Source organism: Ambystoma mexicanum, chromosome 5q (assembly GCF_040938575.1).
Source record: "Ambystoma mexicanum isolate Mex_15411 chromosome 5q, UKY_AmexF1_1, whole genome shotgun sequence".
In the NCBI taxonomy this organism is placed as follows: Eukaryota; Metazoa; Chordata; class Amphibia; order Caudata; family Ambystomatidae; genus Ambystoma; species Ambystoma mexicanum.
In genome coordinates this window covers 1,079,020,744-1,079,036,134 of record NC_090933.1, presented here as the reverse complement: position 1 = coordinate 1,079,036,134, position 15,391 = coordinate 1,079,020,744, and the positions used below count along the sequence as shown (strand labels likewise).

Here is a 15,391-nt window from a genome sequence, read left to right as displayed (position 1 = left end):
ATGGCGATGTTTAAAAGACAATAGAAAGGAAATCAAATGTTGGTGGTTCATCTCGAGTGCGTATCCTTTTAAGATTGTTCGTAGTTATTTAAACAGTCAACATTAAGTGTCAAAGAAGCCAATTATGATTATAAACTGCTTTCTTTTGTGTGCAATAATAGTTCCAGGAACGTTGCACTAATGTTTCAAACACAAGTGATGCTTATTTGTGACAGATTACACACCTTAATGTACCTTCTCATGTGCTTTACTCCGAAGCAATTAATCATAACCTGACAGTAACATTTTGAAAGTTCAAGAGGACACTGTTTCACATTCGCTGATATAACTGAGAAGTCAATGAGCCTCATAACGAGTATGGAGGTAGCCATGGCACTTTTAGCGGCATGGCTACCCCCATACTGGGTACCGGGTACCAGATCCAGGAACGAGGAATTACCGGGCCATTCTGACCTTGGAGGGCCCGGTAATTCCCTTTCCTGGGACCCGGACCCGGTACATCCCCATTCACATTTGAGCCCCCATAGGGTTTTACCAGACGTCCTTAGTGGAGCAGACCTCGTAACGAGACGGTAGAGGGTTAATGACACCAGCAGCTCTACCGGCGCCGTTAACCCTCTAACGCCTTCCTCGTAATGAGGCCCAATGTCATTCTACCCCAGCGTCTTGCACTTTTACATTCCAGAACTGTGTCCTGCCAGGTGGTCAGTTTGGCAATCCTCACGAAAATGGCTGTTTTCCTCGCATGGGGCCAAGTTGCTGTCTGTCTCCGTATGGATGTTTTGTTTTTACTGAACACTGGCCAGAATAGAAGGCTGAATAGTACAAAGAGCAGGTTAAAGAGCAAGAAAGTCACCCACCCAGCAATAACAGGGCAGATTTAGGACTTCTTAATCTGATACATTGCACAGCAAAGTAAACTTTCAATTCTCTTGGAGCCCATTACCTTGATACAAATGAAGTCAATGAGACAAGGCAGAGAAACAAGAGGAGAATTTGAGCAACACAGCTTCCTCTTCAGTAGTTTGCACTTGCACAATCTTAGTTGCAGCATGCAAGGGCCAGTTTCAGGCAGTACCCATGAATTCTCGTGACAAGCAACAGTGTGGAGGGGCGGACATGGCTCCACACTCATACCATTTAGTATTTCGCTGACGTGCAACTCGTTCATACATGCCATACCGTTGGTTTTATTAGGGCTGTTTAAGATGTGAATGATAGGTTTTGATTTGTAGAGATGTGTCTCGAGCTACAAAGTGTGCACTCTGGTCAGTCATTGCCCTTTTCATTTTGTGTTCATACCAGGTGTACCATGTATCCAGGAACATGTGGTTCAGAATGGAAACCAGGATGGTGAAAAATGTCTGTGCGCCAGCAGTTGTGATCGCAGACCGTATTATCATTGTCGGAGGTAACTAGTTATTAAAGGCGCAATGTCTTATTTTCTCTGTATAATGCAAGACATTGCAATCCACTTCTGCCTCTGTCCCAATCTGACAGTAGCTTACACTCAGTTTCTTGCCTATGCATACTAACTGCTTATTGCAATATGGTTTTGGGGCACTGTAAACAAATATAATATTTGTGAAAGAGCTTTGGGAAGTCTTACCTTGGTCGTAATTTTTTTTATTCAGTGGCCAGCCAAGTGATACTTTTAAAATGTTGGTGGCATTTCATAGTATGCTTATAACCACTAAAGCTCCGACTGTACACATTGGTTTATTTTGGAAACTGAAAAGTACCTGGGGAATGTTTTCACATGTTGTTCCAATTACCCAAAAAAAGAAAACTAGAAATTGTGCAACACATTCACATCGTTTTTTTAGGCAATGAATAGCCTTGGGACAGACCAAAAGAAAAATAATAATTGCACCTGTATTGATGAGAGGATGGTTCCCCCAAGAATGTTTCAGTGAGATATTATGAATGTTAAAATAACTGTGGGTAGGGTGTGCATGCGTGTGTGTGTGCTGCATGATGCATGCCATCAATTCGCACATTACACACATGTAAATTACTAATGGACATTAATCAGAGAACTTTAACAGCTAAGGCCCAATTCAGCCAATACAAATGGTGGTGCACACGGGCAAAGGATCACGCAACACAGCTGGTTTGTTGATTCCGGATACAGGAGCACAGGTTAGCTCCTCGGTTTCCTGGTGAGTGAAGTACCCATGACACTTATAGAGATCAGTGTGAATTTCTCCTTACCCACTGTGCTAAGGCTGAGCAAGGATACATGGGACACAAAGATAGTATGGTTCAAAAGGACGCCTCTCATTAAACATATCTTTAGTGGAGAGGTTGCAACATCGGCGTACAGAAATAGGGAAATGTTCACAAATAATAAGGATGTTTCCAAAACAAACAGGGGCAGTGATGTGTCAACTCAAATGGGGTCCATCTCCAGATGTCCAACACCGACAGTAGATTAATGTCCAAATCATGAAGTTCTCAACCTATTCTTACAAATCCTTGTCTTTCCTTGCGACACACTATTCTAAAAAGGAATACCCGACGACATAGCCAACAGAGCATTCCAAAACTGTAAGCTTAACAAGTTTGTAGCCTCCCGGCTACCCTTGTCTATAAAACAAATTTTCCAAGGGGTGGCCAATTTAAGAGTTGACAAATCTTAGTCTGAAATGTCCCATCGCAATCTATTGCAACAACAAAAAGTTTTCCTGGGAAGGCTCTTTCATGGTGTACCTATAGTGGTTCTATGTCATATCCCAACTGTTGAAGTACACACTGAAAACAGGCTGCATTTGTGCAGCTTTCAAAGGCCATTATTACAGTTTCAGGGGGGCTTCACCCCCAAAACCTTGGAAGTCACTCGACCACCCACCCACCTTTTTCAGCCAGGGGCTTTCACTCCCAAGCACCCCTTAATCCCCCACATGACCATTGTTCCCAGCCCCCAACCCTAAATCCCCACAGAAACGCATGTACGCATACTTACCTGTAATGCCCACCACTCCTCTCTTCCGTCCCGGCTGCACTTGTCAGCGCCTGCGTGCACTTGTGTGTAGTAAGGGGTGTGGCTTGGAAAGCTAGCAGCTTGCAGGCTACGGTACTCAGTCTTTTTTGTATGCGATCAGTAGTTTGCAGGCAAAAAACCTAATACTCATGTGCTCTCAAGGCTTCTCCGAGTTTCAGCCCTCTCCAGTTTTCTCTGGTCAAGCTTCCCTTCGGCCTCTGGTTTCCTCAATTTGAGGTTAATTCCCAGCCAAATTCTTTGTAGGCTAGTTGGGATCCTCCCCAACCTTTGATACTTTAAACAATCAGATGGGTCCCTCCAGGACCTTGGTTGCACTGAACTTTCCCGTTGGGTCTCTCCGGGATCTTTGGTTTCTCAGTGTTCACTTCAGGTTTCTCCCATACCTTGGGGTTCTGACTCTTGAAGTCATGTCTTTCCCTAACCTTGGGTTTTTCACCATTCTCATAATTTCCCTCCCAGACTGTGGTTCCTCACCTTTCACTTTAGGTCTCTCCCAGACCTTGGGGTTCACATCATTCACTTCAGGTTTCTCCCAGAACTTGGGGTTCTCAGAGTTTTCTTCTGGTCTTTTCCCAAACCTTGGGTTTTCTCAACCTTTATTTCAGCTATTTCACAGAACCTGAGCTTCTCAAAATGCATGTCTGGCCTCTCTCAGACTTTGGGTTTCACAGCATTCTTCATGACCTGCCATTTCTCAGCGTTAACTAAAATACTTGTTCTGACATGGGGCTTCTCAGCATTAACTTCAGGTTTCGTCCTGACCTGGGATATGTCAGCACTTAATCCACGTCGAATGGGTATTGCCCTCACTCTAGTTCAGGGCAATTTTCAAGCAGACACTATCATGTATCCCTCCTGCAACAGATCTGGTTTGCTGTGTCCCCTTCCCAGGGTACTGGTGGAAAACCTCAGGCTCTGGTTCTCCCAGAGGCATGGGAGGTGCTTATTTACCACTCTAGTTAGCCTTCATCCCCAGGGCTTTATGGTGTTATCATCTCCTAGTCCCTCCTTCCAAGTCCTTCACCCCTGCACTGCCTTCCTACAGTCAGCAGCCTTCCCAGCATTCTTTTCCTCATCAATCTCGCCTTGTATCAAGGCAGCCTCTTCAAGAAATGTCTGCTTTCTTTGATAGTCTCCTCCTTCCTGCACATTTCCAGACCCTTCTATTTTTTTTATGCTGGGGGTGATTTTTATGGTTCTCTCAGTTGATGTTTATTCCCCCTTCATTCCCAATTCTTCTCCTTATGGTATTTTTAGTCAACAGGGTATTATTAGTCAAGGTCTGATATTGGTTCATTATTTGATGGCTTCCATTAACTTTAATGAGGTTTCAAAGAAGTCTGTGGCATGTGGCATCATCTTGGATTTGCCATCATCAGAGTCAGTGGCTCCGTGGCATTCCATGGTTTCTCCGGGCTGATGTTCGGGCATTCCACAATATGAACATTGGAACGAGGGATCCACATTTACTTCTCCACCCAGGCCTCCAGATAAGGTGCGTACTAAGCCTTTTTACGCATTAATTTCTTGTAAATACAACAGCTTTATTATTTTCCTGTGTACATTTGCACACAAGTTTAGATCAGAGGGCAGTGGAAAAGGTCAGGTTAGTTGGCACAAACCAGAACGCTTCTTTTGATTTTTATCTACATGGATCTAATTGCAAGCCATGGATAAACGCCCCTGAAACAGAATGTATTTCTCTGAAGCCTTTCAAAAAAAGAAACTGCACACTGTGATAAAAGGAATGGTTTATTTCCATTCAGCTTCTATTGTGTTGCTGCTCATGGAGCAAACAGAAGCACTGTGCATATTTATTTTCCTAGCATTTTAGGATTGTAAAATTAATAAGATGGAAAACTAAGTTGCAATTGAGAATTAATATTTTGTAGCAAATTATGCTTTTTGTTCCCAGTGAAAACAAACCAGCATTGCACAATTGTATTTTTCAGAGTTTCTGTGATGTGTGCATAATCAGAGACAGATAATTTATACACTTATATTTAATGTACACTCTAATTATAAAAACAGTGTGTAAAATGATGACTATGCATGGTCTAGTTTGCATTCAATGGGGTACATTACTATAAATGGTCAGTGGCAGCAGATCTCAAGGGTGAGGGATTGTCGTTACACACATCACAGGTGTTCTAGCCTCTCAAATCTTCAAGACTACAATTAAAACATCCAAAAGCTGACACTTCAGGAAGTGCAAGCGCTGTTCAAAAACAAACAAATGAAAGTTACTTTTGTAATTGAAATTGAAACTCAGCCAAACCTGTCCCTGTGATAATCCAGATAGGTGTTTAACTTCATGTAGCGCTTCATACATGGTTCGTCCAACAGCTAGGCACTGTGATTATTATAGTCAGTCGATACTCAGTTAACTGACCTCTGAAGGATGTTAGATAATTTCTTTTATCATTGGTGTATTTGTATCTCCCCGAAAGACGGTTTATGGAACTCACTTCTTGAGTTAAGCCAAAGGGAATTTGCCTCCCGTTCCAGTTAGGGACCAGGTATGCCTCCTCCAGCTCCCTCCCGGTGCCCCACTCTTCCAATGTGGGGTCTCTGGCTTTGGGGTGACTCCCTTGGCTTCTCTGACCCTGCTCGGGTCCTTCTCAGCTTCCGCTCTCTCTCCAGTTTTAGTGACACGTCTCTGCTGCTGGTGGCGGTCTGCGCGTAGCTTCAGCTTCTCTTGCCGGTGCAAAGCTCCTTTGTCTCACGTCCCACTTCCGCGTCCCTCCTGCCTGCGAGAATGTGTCTCTAGTCCAGAGGCCGCCTTTCTCATTCTTCGTGCAGCTTCTTTGTTTGCGTGTCCACCTGACAGCTTGGTTTCCCCAGCAGTCACTAGCCGGTTGGGTCTCTCTGCAGTTCCCCACGGCTCCATCTTAGAACTCCCGTGGAAGCCTTTTGGAGCAAATCGGATTTCTCCAACACCTAGACCGCTCACATTGGTCTAGCTGAGCGATCTGCATTCTGGTTCCTCTCTTCCTCATGTAAATCTTTGTTATTCATTTAACCACATGATGTTTAAAAGTTCTATGACTGAGTGTTGGGGAATATGGAGGTTTTCTGACACAATATGCCATGAGGGCTCCATCCCTCTGAGGGTCGCCTCCCCATGTGGTCCTCCCTCAAATTTCCACCACCAAGGTCAGGATCAGGTAGCGGCTGCCATCCCCGTGCCACATGAGGAGAGGCTACCTCTAGGAAACGAGTGATGACATAATTGGATTCATCACACTTCTCAATGCTAAATGACATTGAATTGTTATGACCATATCAACAGTTAAGTATAATTGTATTAAGGCTGGGCTCCGGATAGCAAAATCCAGTCGAGGTGTTCAGACTATCTACAATGAATATATTTCCATGAAATAAATTCCAATGGAGATAATGGGCTTTATTCACATAATTGTGTATTGGGGCTAATAATGAGACGTCTGGTGTATCTTTGAGATGCCCTTGATCAAAGCTTTATGAAACTGATTTAGACCCAAGCACCGAAGATGCTCCGGGTGTGCCCCAGGTGTATGCCTTGTGAAACGGGTGTAAGAGAGCAGGTGCAAATCTGAGATGGTCCTTGGCATCTCCCCATTGGCACCAACAAAAATATTTGTGAATAAGACTCACTATGTTGCTCCTTCTTATACTCATCAAAGTTTTTAGTATTGCTGGTTTGAAGAATGCAGCTCTAGACTCCTCTCTGCTGTTGCATGAACAGCAGTGCGCTGCAACAGTGCAATGCTCTGGAGCGTATTGTGTTGTCCATTTTATGATCTGATTCTTGCAATGAGAAACCGATTAGATCCTTAATCAAATTTTCATTATTTTACATAGGTTATACAAGGCGAATAATTGCCTATGACATCAAACTCAACAAGTTCATTAAATGTGCCGACATGAAAGACAGGCGGATGCACCACGGCGCCACAGTCATCAAAAATAAGCTGTACATCACCGGCGGGCGCTACCTGACCAACGACAACACCATTGAAGATTCCAACTCCTTCGACTGCTACGATCCTGACACAGACACATGGAGCTCCAAGGGAAAGCTGCCACACAAGCTGTTTGATCATGGATGCCTTACGCTGCAGTTTGTTCCCCAGGCTTCAAATTATTCATGAGCAAAACCTGGATTGCAGAGTAAACCTGTCCACTTCAAACTGGTACTCATATTGAAAGCAGAACTCATGACTCAACGTTTCTCATTTAATCTTCATGGAATTGTATATATGATCCAGTTTCAAGTATATTTTCAATAACTAATAATATATTTAGAATTTGTATTTGTACCATTAAGTGCAGTTAAGTGTCCCCGGCAAAGCCCGTAGCTACATTGCTCAGGGAAGTATTCCTTTATCAAGGGAGACATTACTATTTTATTTGAATATGTTTCAAAGTATGGGTGCACGGAGAACATATCTTGGTTACTTTGTGGGCAAGTCGGGTGATGCTAAATTTCTTCAGTTGCCTCTCGAGGACTAAGGAGCGTTATGGGCTGACTGAAGGATATCGGATAGAGGCCAAAAGGAAGTCTGTTCTGCGGTCAGCATTGATGTGGTGAATGCAGTAACATGTAACGGGTAGACGATTATTTAGAGAAATGTTTACAGCTTCTAATTTGTGATATTGATTGTACGTTATTTAAAAATGTTTTTAAATAAGTGTGGCGTTGTCTTTAAAATTACTTACTCTGTCTTCACCCACCACCAAAACACTTATTCGCTGAGCTCAATGTCAATAAGGACTAGGTAAACCTGACCAGTTAATTCATGAACAAATACAAAAGCAATCAGCACTTTATTGATATAACTGGTCAAGCATCCTTATGCACAGGAGAACAGTATTATTGTATCAAAAAAATAGCAGTGAAGATGATGATGAGACTTAGAAGTAGAATAATGTTTTATTATATATTATCATCTGTTGACACTGGCTTTGGAACCTAGCTGATCTACAACCCTAATACAAAAAACGTCTCTTAACATGTCTAATGCGTTTCATTTCCTTTGCACTATCAGAAGGTATACAGGGTAATTCATAGAATTTCGCAGAAAAGTGTCGCAAGCGGCTGGCGCAGAGTGTCCGCGTGCGATTGACTGCGCCAGGCACGTGCGCTAAAACCGATTTCCGCGCACAGCGTATTCATGGATTTCAGGCTCCCAAACCAGCCGTGGCGCAGAGTATCGCAGCGACCCTGCAGCAGCGCCAGTAACGCCCCCAAGAACGCCCTCGCGCAAGGAAAAGCCATCAAAATCGCTAAATCATCGCAAAGGGCAGCGCTAACCCTGGACCAGTCCACAGGGCTGCCAAACAAGGAACGCAAAGCGGGTAACGTGCATATCAGGGGTACGCGTGAAGTTTTACACGCGATTAGCCAGGGCACGTGTATCACAGGGGTACGCAGGAATTATCACACGCGATTTGGCTGGGTACGTATATTACAGGGGTGCGCGGGAATTATCACACGCGATTTGGCTGGGTACGTGTATTCCAGGGGTGCGCGGGAATTATCACACGCGATTTGGCTGGGTACGTGTATTCCAGGGGTGCGCGGGAATTATCACACGCGATTTGGCTGGGTAGGTGTATTACAGGGGTACACGGGAAGTTCTACACGCGATTCGGCTGGGTACGTGTATTACAGGGGTGCGCGGGAATTCTCACATGCGATTTGGCCAGGTACGTGTATTACAGGGGTGCGTGGGAATTATCACACGCGATTTGGCTGGGTAGGTGTATTACAGGGGTACACGGGAAGTTCTACACGCGATTCGGCTGGGTACGTGTATTACAGGGGTGCGCGGGAATTCTCACATGCGATTTGGCCAGGTACGTGTATTACAGGGGTGCGTGGGAATTATCACACGCGATTTGGCTTGGTACGTGTATTACAGGGGTGCGTGGGAAGTTCTACACGCGATTGGCCAGGGTACGTGTATTACAGGGGTATGTGGGAATTATCACACGCGATTTGGCTGGGTACGTGTATTACAGGGGTACACGGGAAGTTCTACACGCGATTCGGCTGGGTACGTGTATTACAGGGGTGCGCGGGAATTCTCACATGCGATTTGGCCAGGTACGTGTATTACAGGGGTGTGCGGGAATTATCACACGCAATTAGGCTGGGTGGGTCCTCACAGGTGTTCCCTGTACACCCTCCACAGCCCCTGCAGGCAGCCCACAAAACAGGGGACTACCCTGCACACCTGCTCATGTCCCCCTGCACCCCCACCCCCCAGCAGTGCAGGGGCAGCCTCCACCAGGCCCCCACTCATGTCTCCCACCACCCCCACCCCCCAGCCACCAGGGTCACCCTCCACCAGGCCCCCACTCATGTCTCCCACCACCCCCACCCCCCAGCAGTGCAGGGGCAGCCTCCACCAGGCCCCCACTCATGTCCCCTATCACCCCCACCCCCCCGCCACCAGGGGCACCCTCCACCAGGCCCCCACTCATGTCTCCCACCACCCCCACCCCCCAGCAGTGCAGGGGCAGCCTCCACCAGGCCCCCACTCATGTCACCCACCACCCCCCAGCCACCAGGGTCACCCTCCACCAGGCCCCCACTCATGTCACCCACCACCCCCACCCCCCAGCCACCAGGGTCACCCTCCACCAGGCCCCCACTCATGTCTCCCACCACCCCCACCCCCCAGCCACCAGGGTCACCCTCCACCAGGCCCCCACTCATGTCTCCCACCACCCCCACCCCCCAGCAGTGCAGGGGCAGCCTCCACCAGGCCCCCACTCATGTCTCCCACCACCCCCACCCCCCAGCAGTGCAGGGGCAGCCTCCACCAGGCCCCCACTCATGTCCCCTATCACCCCCACCCCCCCGCCACCAGGGGCACCCTCCACCAGGCCCCCACTCATGTCTCCCACCACCCCCACCCCCCAGCAGTGCAGGGGCAGCCTCCACCAGGCCCCCACTCATGTCTCCCACCACCCCCACCCCCCAGCCACCATGGTCACCCTCCACCAGGCCCCCACTCATGTCTCCCACCACCCCCACCACCCAGCAGTGCAGGGGCAGCCTCCACCAGGCCCCCACTCATGTCCCCTATCACCCCCACCCCCCCGCCACCAGGGGCACCCTCCACCAGGCCCCCACTCATGTCTCCCACCACCCCCACCCCCCAGCAGTGCAGGGGCAGCCTCCACCAGGCCCCCACTCATGTCACCCACCACCCCCACCCCCCAGCCACCAGGGTCACCCTCCACCAGGCCCCCACTCATGTCACCCACCACCCCCACCCCCCAGCCACCAGGGTCAACCTCCACCAGGCCCCCACTCATGTCTCCCACCACCCCCACCCCCCAGCCAGCAGGGTCACCCTCCACCAGGCCCCCACTCATGTCTCCCACCACCCCCACCCCCCAGCAGTGCAGGGGCAGCCTCCACCAGGCCCCCACCAGGCCCCCACTCATGTCTCCCACCACCTCCACCCCCCAGCAGTGCAGGGGCAGCCTCCACCAGGCCCCCACTCATGTCCCCTATCACCCCCACCCCCCCGCCACCAGGGGCACCCTCCACCAGGCCCCCACTCATGTCTCCCACCACCCCCACCCCCCAGCAGTGCAGGGGCAGCCTCCACCAGGCCCCCACACATGTCTCCCACCACCCCCACCCCCCAGCAGTGCAGGGGCAGCCTCCACCAGGCCCCCACTCATGTCTCCCACCACCCCCACCCCCCAGCAGTGCAGGGGCAGCCTCCACCAGGCCCCCACTCATGTCTCCCACCACCCCCCCCCCCAGCAGTGCAGGGGCAGCCTCCACCAGGCCCCCACTCATGTCTCCCACCACCCCCACCCCCCAGCAGTGCAGGGGCAGCCTCCACCAGGCCCCCACTCATGTCTCCCACCACCCCCACCCCCCAGCAGTGCAGGGGCAGCCTCCACCAGGCCCCCACTCATGTCTCCCACCACCCCCACCCCCCAGCAGTGCAGGGGCAGCCTCCACCAGGCCCCCACTCATGTCTCCCACCACCCCCACCCCCCAGCCACCAGGGTCACCCTCCACCAGGCCCCCACTCATGTCTCCCACCACCCCCACCCCCCAGCAGTGCAGGGGCAGCCTCCACCAGGCCCCCACTCATGTCCCCTATCACCCCCACCCCCCCGCCACCAGGGGCACCCTCCACCAGGCCCCCACTCATGTCACCCACCACCCCCACCCCCCAGCCACCAGGGTCACCCTCCACCAGGCCCCCACTCATGTCTCCCACCACCCCCACCCCCCAGCAGTGCAGGGGCAGCCTCCACCAGGCCCCCACTCATGTCACCCACCACCCCCACCCCCCAGCCACCAGGGGCACCCTCCACCAGGCCCCCACTCATGTCTCCCACCACCCCCACCCCCCAGCAGTGCAGGGGCAGCCTCCACCAGGCCCCCACTCATGTCTCCCACCACCCCCACCCCCCAGCCACCAGGGTCACCCTCCACCAGGCCCCCACTCATGTCTCCCACCACCCCCACCCCCCAGCAGTGCAAGGGCAGCCTCCACCAGGCCCCCACTCATGTCCCCTATCACCCCCACCCCCCCGCCACCAGGGTCACCCTCCACCAGGCCCCCACTCATGTCTCCCACCACCCCCACCCCCCAGCAGTGCAGGGGCAGCCTCCACCAGGCCCCCACCCATGTCACCCACCACCCCCACCCCCCAGCCACCAGGGGCACCCTCCACCAGGCCCCCACTCATGTCTCCCACCACCCCCACCCCCCAGCAGTGCAGGGGCACCCTCCACCAGGCCCCCACTCATGTCTCCCACCACCCCCACCCCCCTGCCACCATGTGCAGCCCCCACCAGGTCCTCACAATGTGCGTAATGGTCAGCCTCCACAGCCAAAAAGCCCTACCAAGTAACCCATTCACCCACATGGAAATGGAAATCACATGTTACACCCCCAATGTTCATGAAGCAAATGAACCCATGTCCGTCACACACATATTTTCCAATTGAATGGGAAAACACACAACATGACATGCATGAAACCAATGAGATGAAACCACACAGTGAACAATGTAAAAAAAAATGTATTAGAAAAAAATACGAATGCTAAAGAAAGAAAACTAACTACAATGTAAATGTGAAAAAAGAAGCTGCATGTCCGCATAAAAACACAAAACTAGAAAATCTAATCCAAAAAATTTTGTCCAAAGTGAAATGTCAAAACTCTCCGTGCAACAAAGAACTATGTACAAAAATAACAAGGGTCCATCATCACAACAGAACTAAGGAAACCTCCTAAAAAACCTACCTAAATATCAACTATATACAAAAAGTGGAGCAGTGTCCGTCGACTCCAAATCATAAGAAAAAACAAAGGAAACCTAAAACTAAAGAACTATATACAAAGGCGGCGGGCAAGTCCAGCGGCTCACTCTGTGGTGTTCCGGGCCAGGGCATCATCGAACTCCTGTTCGATGTCCCGGAGGCGGTCCAGTTCCATGGCCCCGAGGGTCCGCAGGGACGACGCCGTGTCCTCCTCCAACCCCCTGCGGATTGCCTCGAGGCACTCGGCCCGCCTCAGGGCCCTCCGCATGGAGTTCTCCGCCCTGACCATTGTGAGCCGCGCCTCTTCCGCCCGCCGCCGCTCCGCACCTATGGCGTGGCCCAACCGCTGCCACACGGAAGACACTCTCTGTCCTGGGTCCTCCTGCCCTCCGGCCGATGCCTGCCCCTCCGATGTCGAAGGCCCCGAGCCTTCATGGCTCCCACCATCTTGCTGCTGCTGCTGCTCTGCCTCTGCCCGTGCACTGCCTCCTGCTGCCTGCACATCCTCCGCCGGCTGGGGTGCAGTTGTTGATGTGGCCACCCCTGCTGGACGTCCGACTCCCGACTGTGGCAGGGATGCCTCCTCCACCAGCCTGGCCGCACTGTCAGAGGCAGCTCCACAGGGCACCCAGGTGACTGATGGGTGGGAAGATGGCACAGAGGACGACTGGGGCGTAGGGGGTCCAGTTGAGGAGGGGGTCGGAACAAGCCCCATCAGACGGAGGAATCCGGTCTGGGTGACCTGTCCCAGCAGGCTGACGTGGTCAACGAGCCATTCGAGATGACGTGCAGTCTCTCCATGAAAAGACTGCAGGTCACCTCGCATGGCCCGTTGACGCAACGCCACACCAGCCAGGACAGGCTCAACCCGGACCTGGATAGCCACGTCCGCAGGCAGAGGAAGGCCAGTTGACGTCAGCTCATCCCCTGCCTGAAAACGGGTCTGGACGTAGGCATCCCTGCTGGTGCAAGATGATGCAGGGACAGGATCGGGGACAGGATTGCACACAGGCACCTCCGCGGCCGCCTGTGCTGCCTCCTGTCCCTGGTCCTGGACTGCACCACTAGCACCAGTGGGATCCCCACCTCCAGACCCCGTCTCTGGTGCTTGCACGGCCTCCTCCTCCACCAGACCCCCCACCAACCTGGATGACTCTGTGCCATCTTCCCCTGTTGGGCCCTGTGGGGTCCCAGCTGCCCCTTCTGCTGCCGAGGAGTCCAACTGCAACCTCCGCCTCTTGGACCTCCCCCCGGCAGCTGCGGCCTGGGACGCGGCACCGGACTCCTCACTCCCCGACGAGATGACAACACGGGAGGGGAGCCGGGCCTTGCGTCTCCGGCTGGCGGTCGGATCCCCGCCGCTGTGCTCCACAGCACCTTCTCCGCCCTCTTCATCAGTTGACGCTGCAGACAGGGAGAAACAAAACACAGGCATCAGGGCACTGTACAATGGACACATACACGCATGACAGTTGCACATGAGTGGCATTGGCAAACCTCAGACATGTCATCACAATCCCCAACACACATGTCATTGCAACTGGCACACATGAGCCATACCACAGCCATATCGCAAATGCCACCACCATCCCTACACATACAACAGCATCAGCAGCCAAAGGGGAGCCATACATCACATGCAACACAGGAAGTGCACCACACATGTACACACACCACCACACTTGCATGCATGTCTACACCTCTGCCAAGTGTCGCACTGTTCAGACGGGCATCCATGTAACATCTGCCAATCAGGCTTCCACATACCGCTGTCACATGCATCCATGTAGCATCACTGTTGCACCTTTGACAAATACACACACATGCACATGTACACAGTGCTCATACATGCAGCCGAAAACAACATACATGCCTGACATCACGGACATGTCTACTTACATACACATTCATCCAAACATGTGTGCACGCACAACTGCATTTGCCATGCAAGCCCACACACACAAGCACCATCCATGTCTCACACATTACAGCCCTCGCATGTGTCAGCCCCACGGCCCTGTACACCCCCACCCATACTCCACCCCATACAAACAGATGTGCAACCGGCACAATGGGGAATGATCACCACACGCCCTGCTCACAACCAGGATGCATGTACACTCACCGCTCGACTCCAGACGGCTCTGCTTCTCTAGGACCTGGACGTGGAGCGCTGGGGATATGCGTTCCAGGACCCCCATCTGTTCTTCCGACAAGTGGCCCCGGCGCCCCTTGGCATCCGCTGCCTTCAAGAGGCGCCGGGCCTTGTTCAGGGTCCTGGACCTGAAGTCCTCCCAGCGCTTCCTGACATGTTGTAAGTCCCGGACTGCCACCCCCTCCGCGTTGATGGCAGTCACGATGTCAGTCCAGATCCGAGTCCGTCCTTCCTTGTCGGCGCGGGAACTTCCAAAGAGGACATCATACTGCCCCAGGACTTGCTCCAGCAGGACACCAACTTCGGTGGCACTGAAGCTGGTGCCCCTCTGCCTCTCTGGCCGGGGGTTGTCAGTGGTCACAGATGGTGTTAGCCCCGACATGACAACCCCAGAGGCAGGAGTGGGTGGGCAACTGGGTCCTGGGGCTGGGCTGTGGAGCGATGGAATTCCAGTCGGGAGTCTTCTGTTCCAGCAGGGGTGGTCACAGCAACAGCACCCCTGGCTGATGTGCAGGCAGCAAATGGCAGTGCACGTGGGCAGCAGGCAGTCAGGCAGCAGCAGATAGCAGGTGGGAGCGTGCTCGGGGCTCTGGGGGGCAGTAATTCGGCCTTCTGGGCAGGAGCGTGGTCTCCCGTGTGCTCACGCGTGGCCAGCTTGGTACGGAGTGAATTGGCACGTGAAAATCCTGCACGTCAGCGTGAAAACCGAGGAAAGGCCCTTAGCGCGTAAGCGCGTCAGCACGCATACGCGATTCCATTGGACCAAAGGCCCTCAGCGCGTAAGCGCGTCTGTGACGTGACCCGCACGGGTGTTTCCCACACAGCACGTGATGACAGAGCACACGTGGAAAGACTGCACGTCAGAGTCTCATCGCGTGTAATTGGACAAAAGTGCGTGTACACGCGATTGGCCTATGTACGTGTATATGAGGTGTGCGCG

General features: G+C 52.1%; 1 protein-coding gene across 1 annotated transcript in view; it reads left to right on the top strand.

The window, feature by feature from the left end:
* KLHL38 (kelch like family member 38) overlaps positions 1–7,998 on the top strand; it is a 57,723-nt gene extending 49,725 nt beyond the window's left edge. Inside the window, exons 3-4 of the mRNA XM_069621587.1 lie at positions 1,306–1,411; positions 6,848–7,998. Coding sequence (XP_069477688.1) covers positions 1,306–1,411; positions 6,848–7,137 — 396 coding nt within the window. The 3' untranslated portion in view covers positions 7,138–7,998. The remainder of the gene's footprint in view (positions 1–1,305; positions 1,412–6,847) is intronic.
* The last annotated feature ends 7,393 nt before the right edge of the window (positions 7,999–15,391 follow it).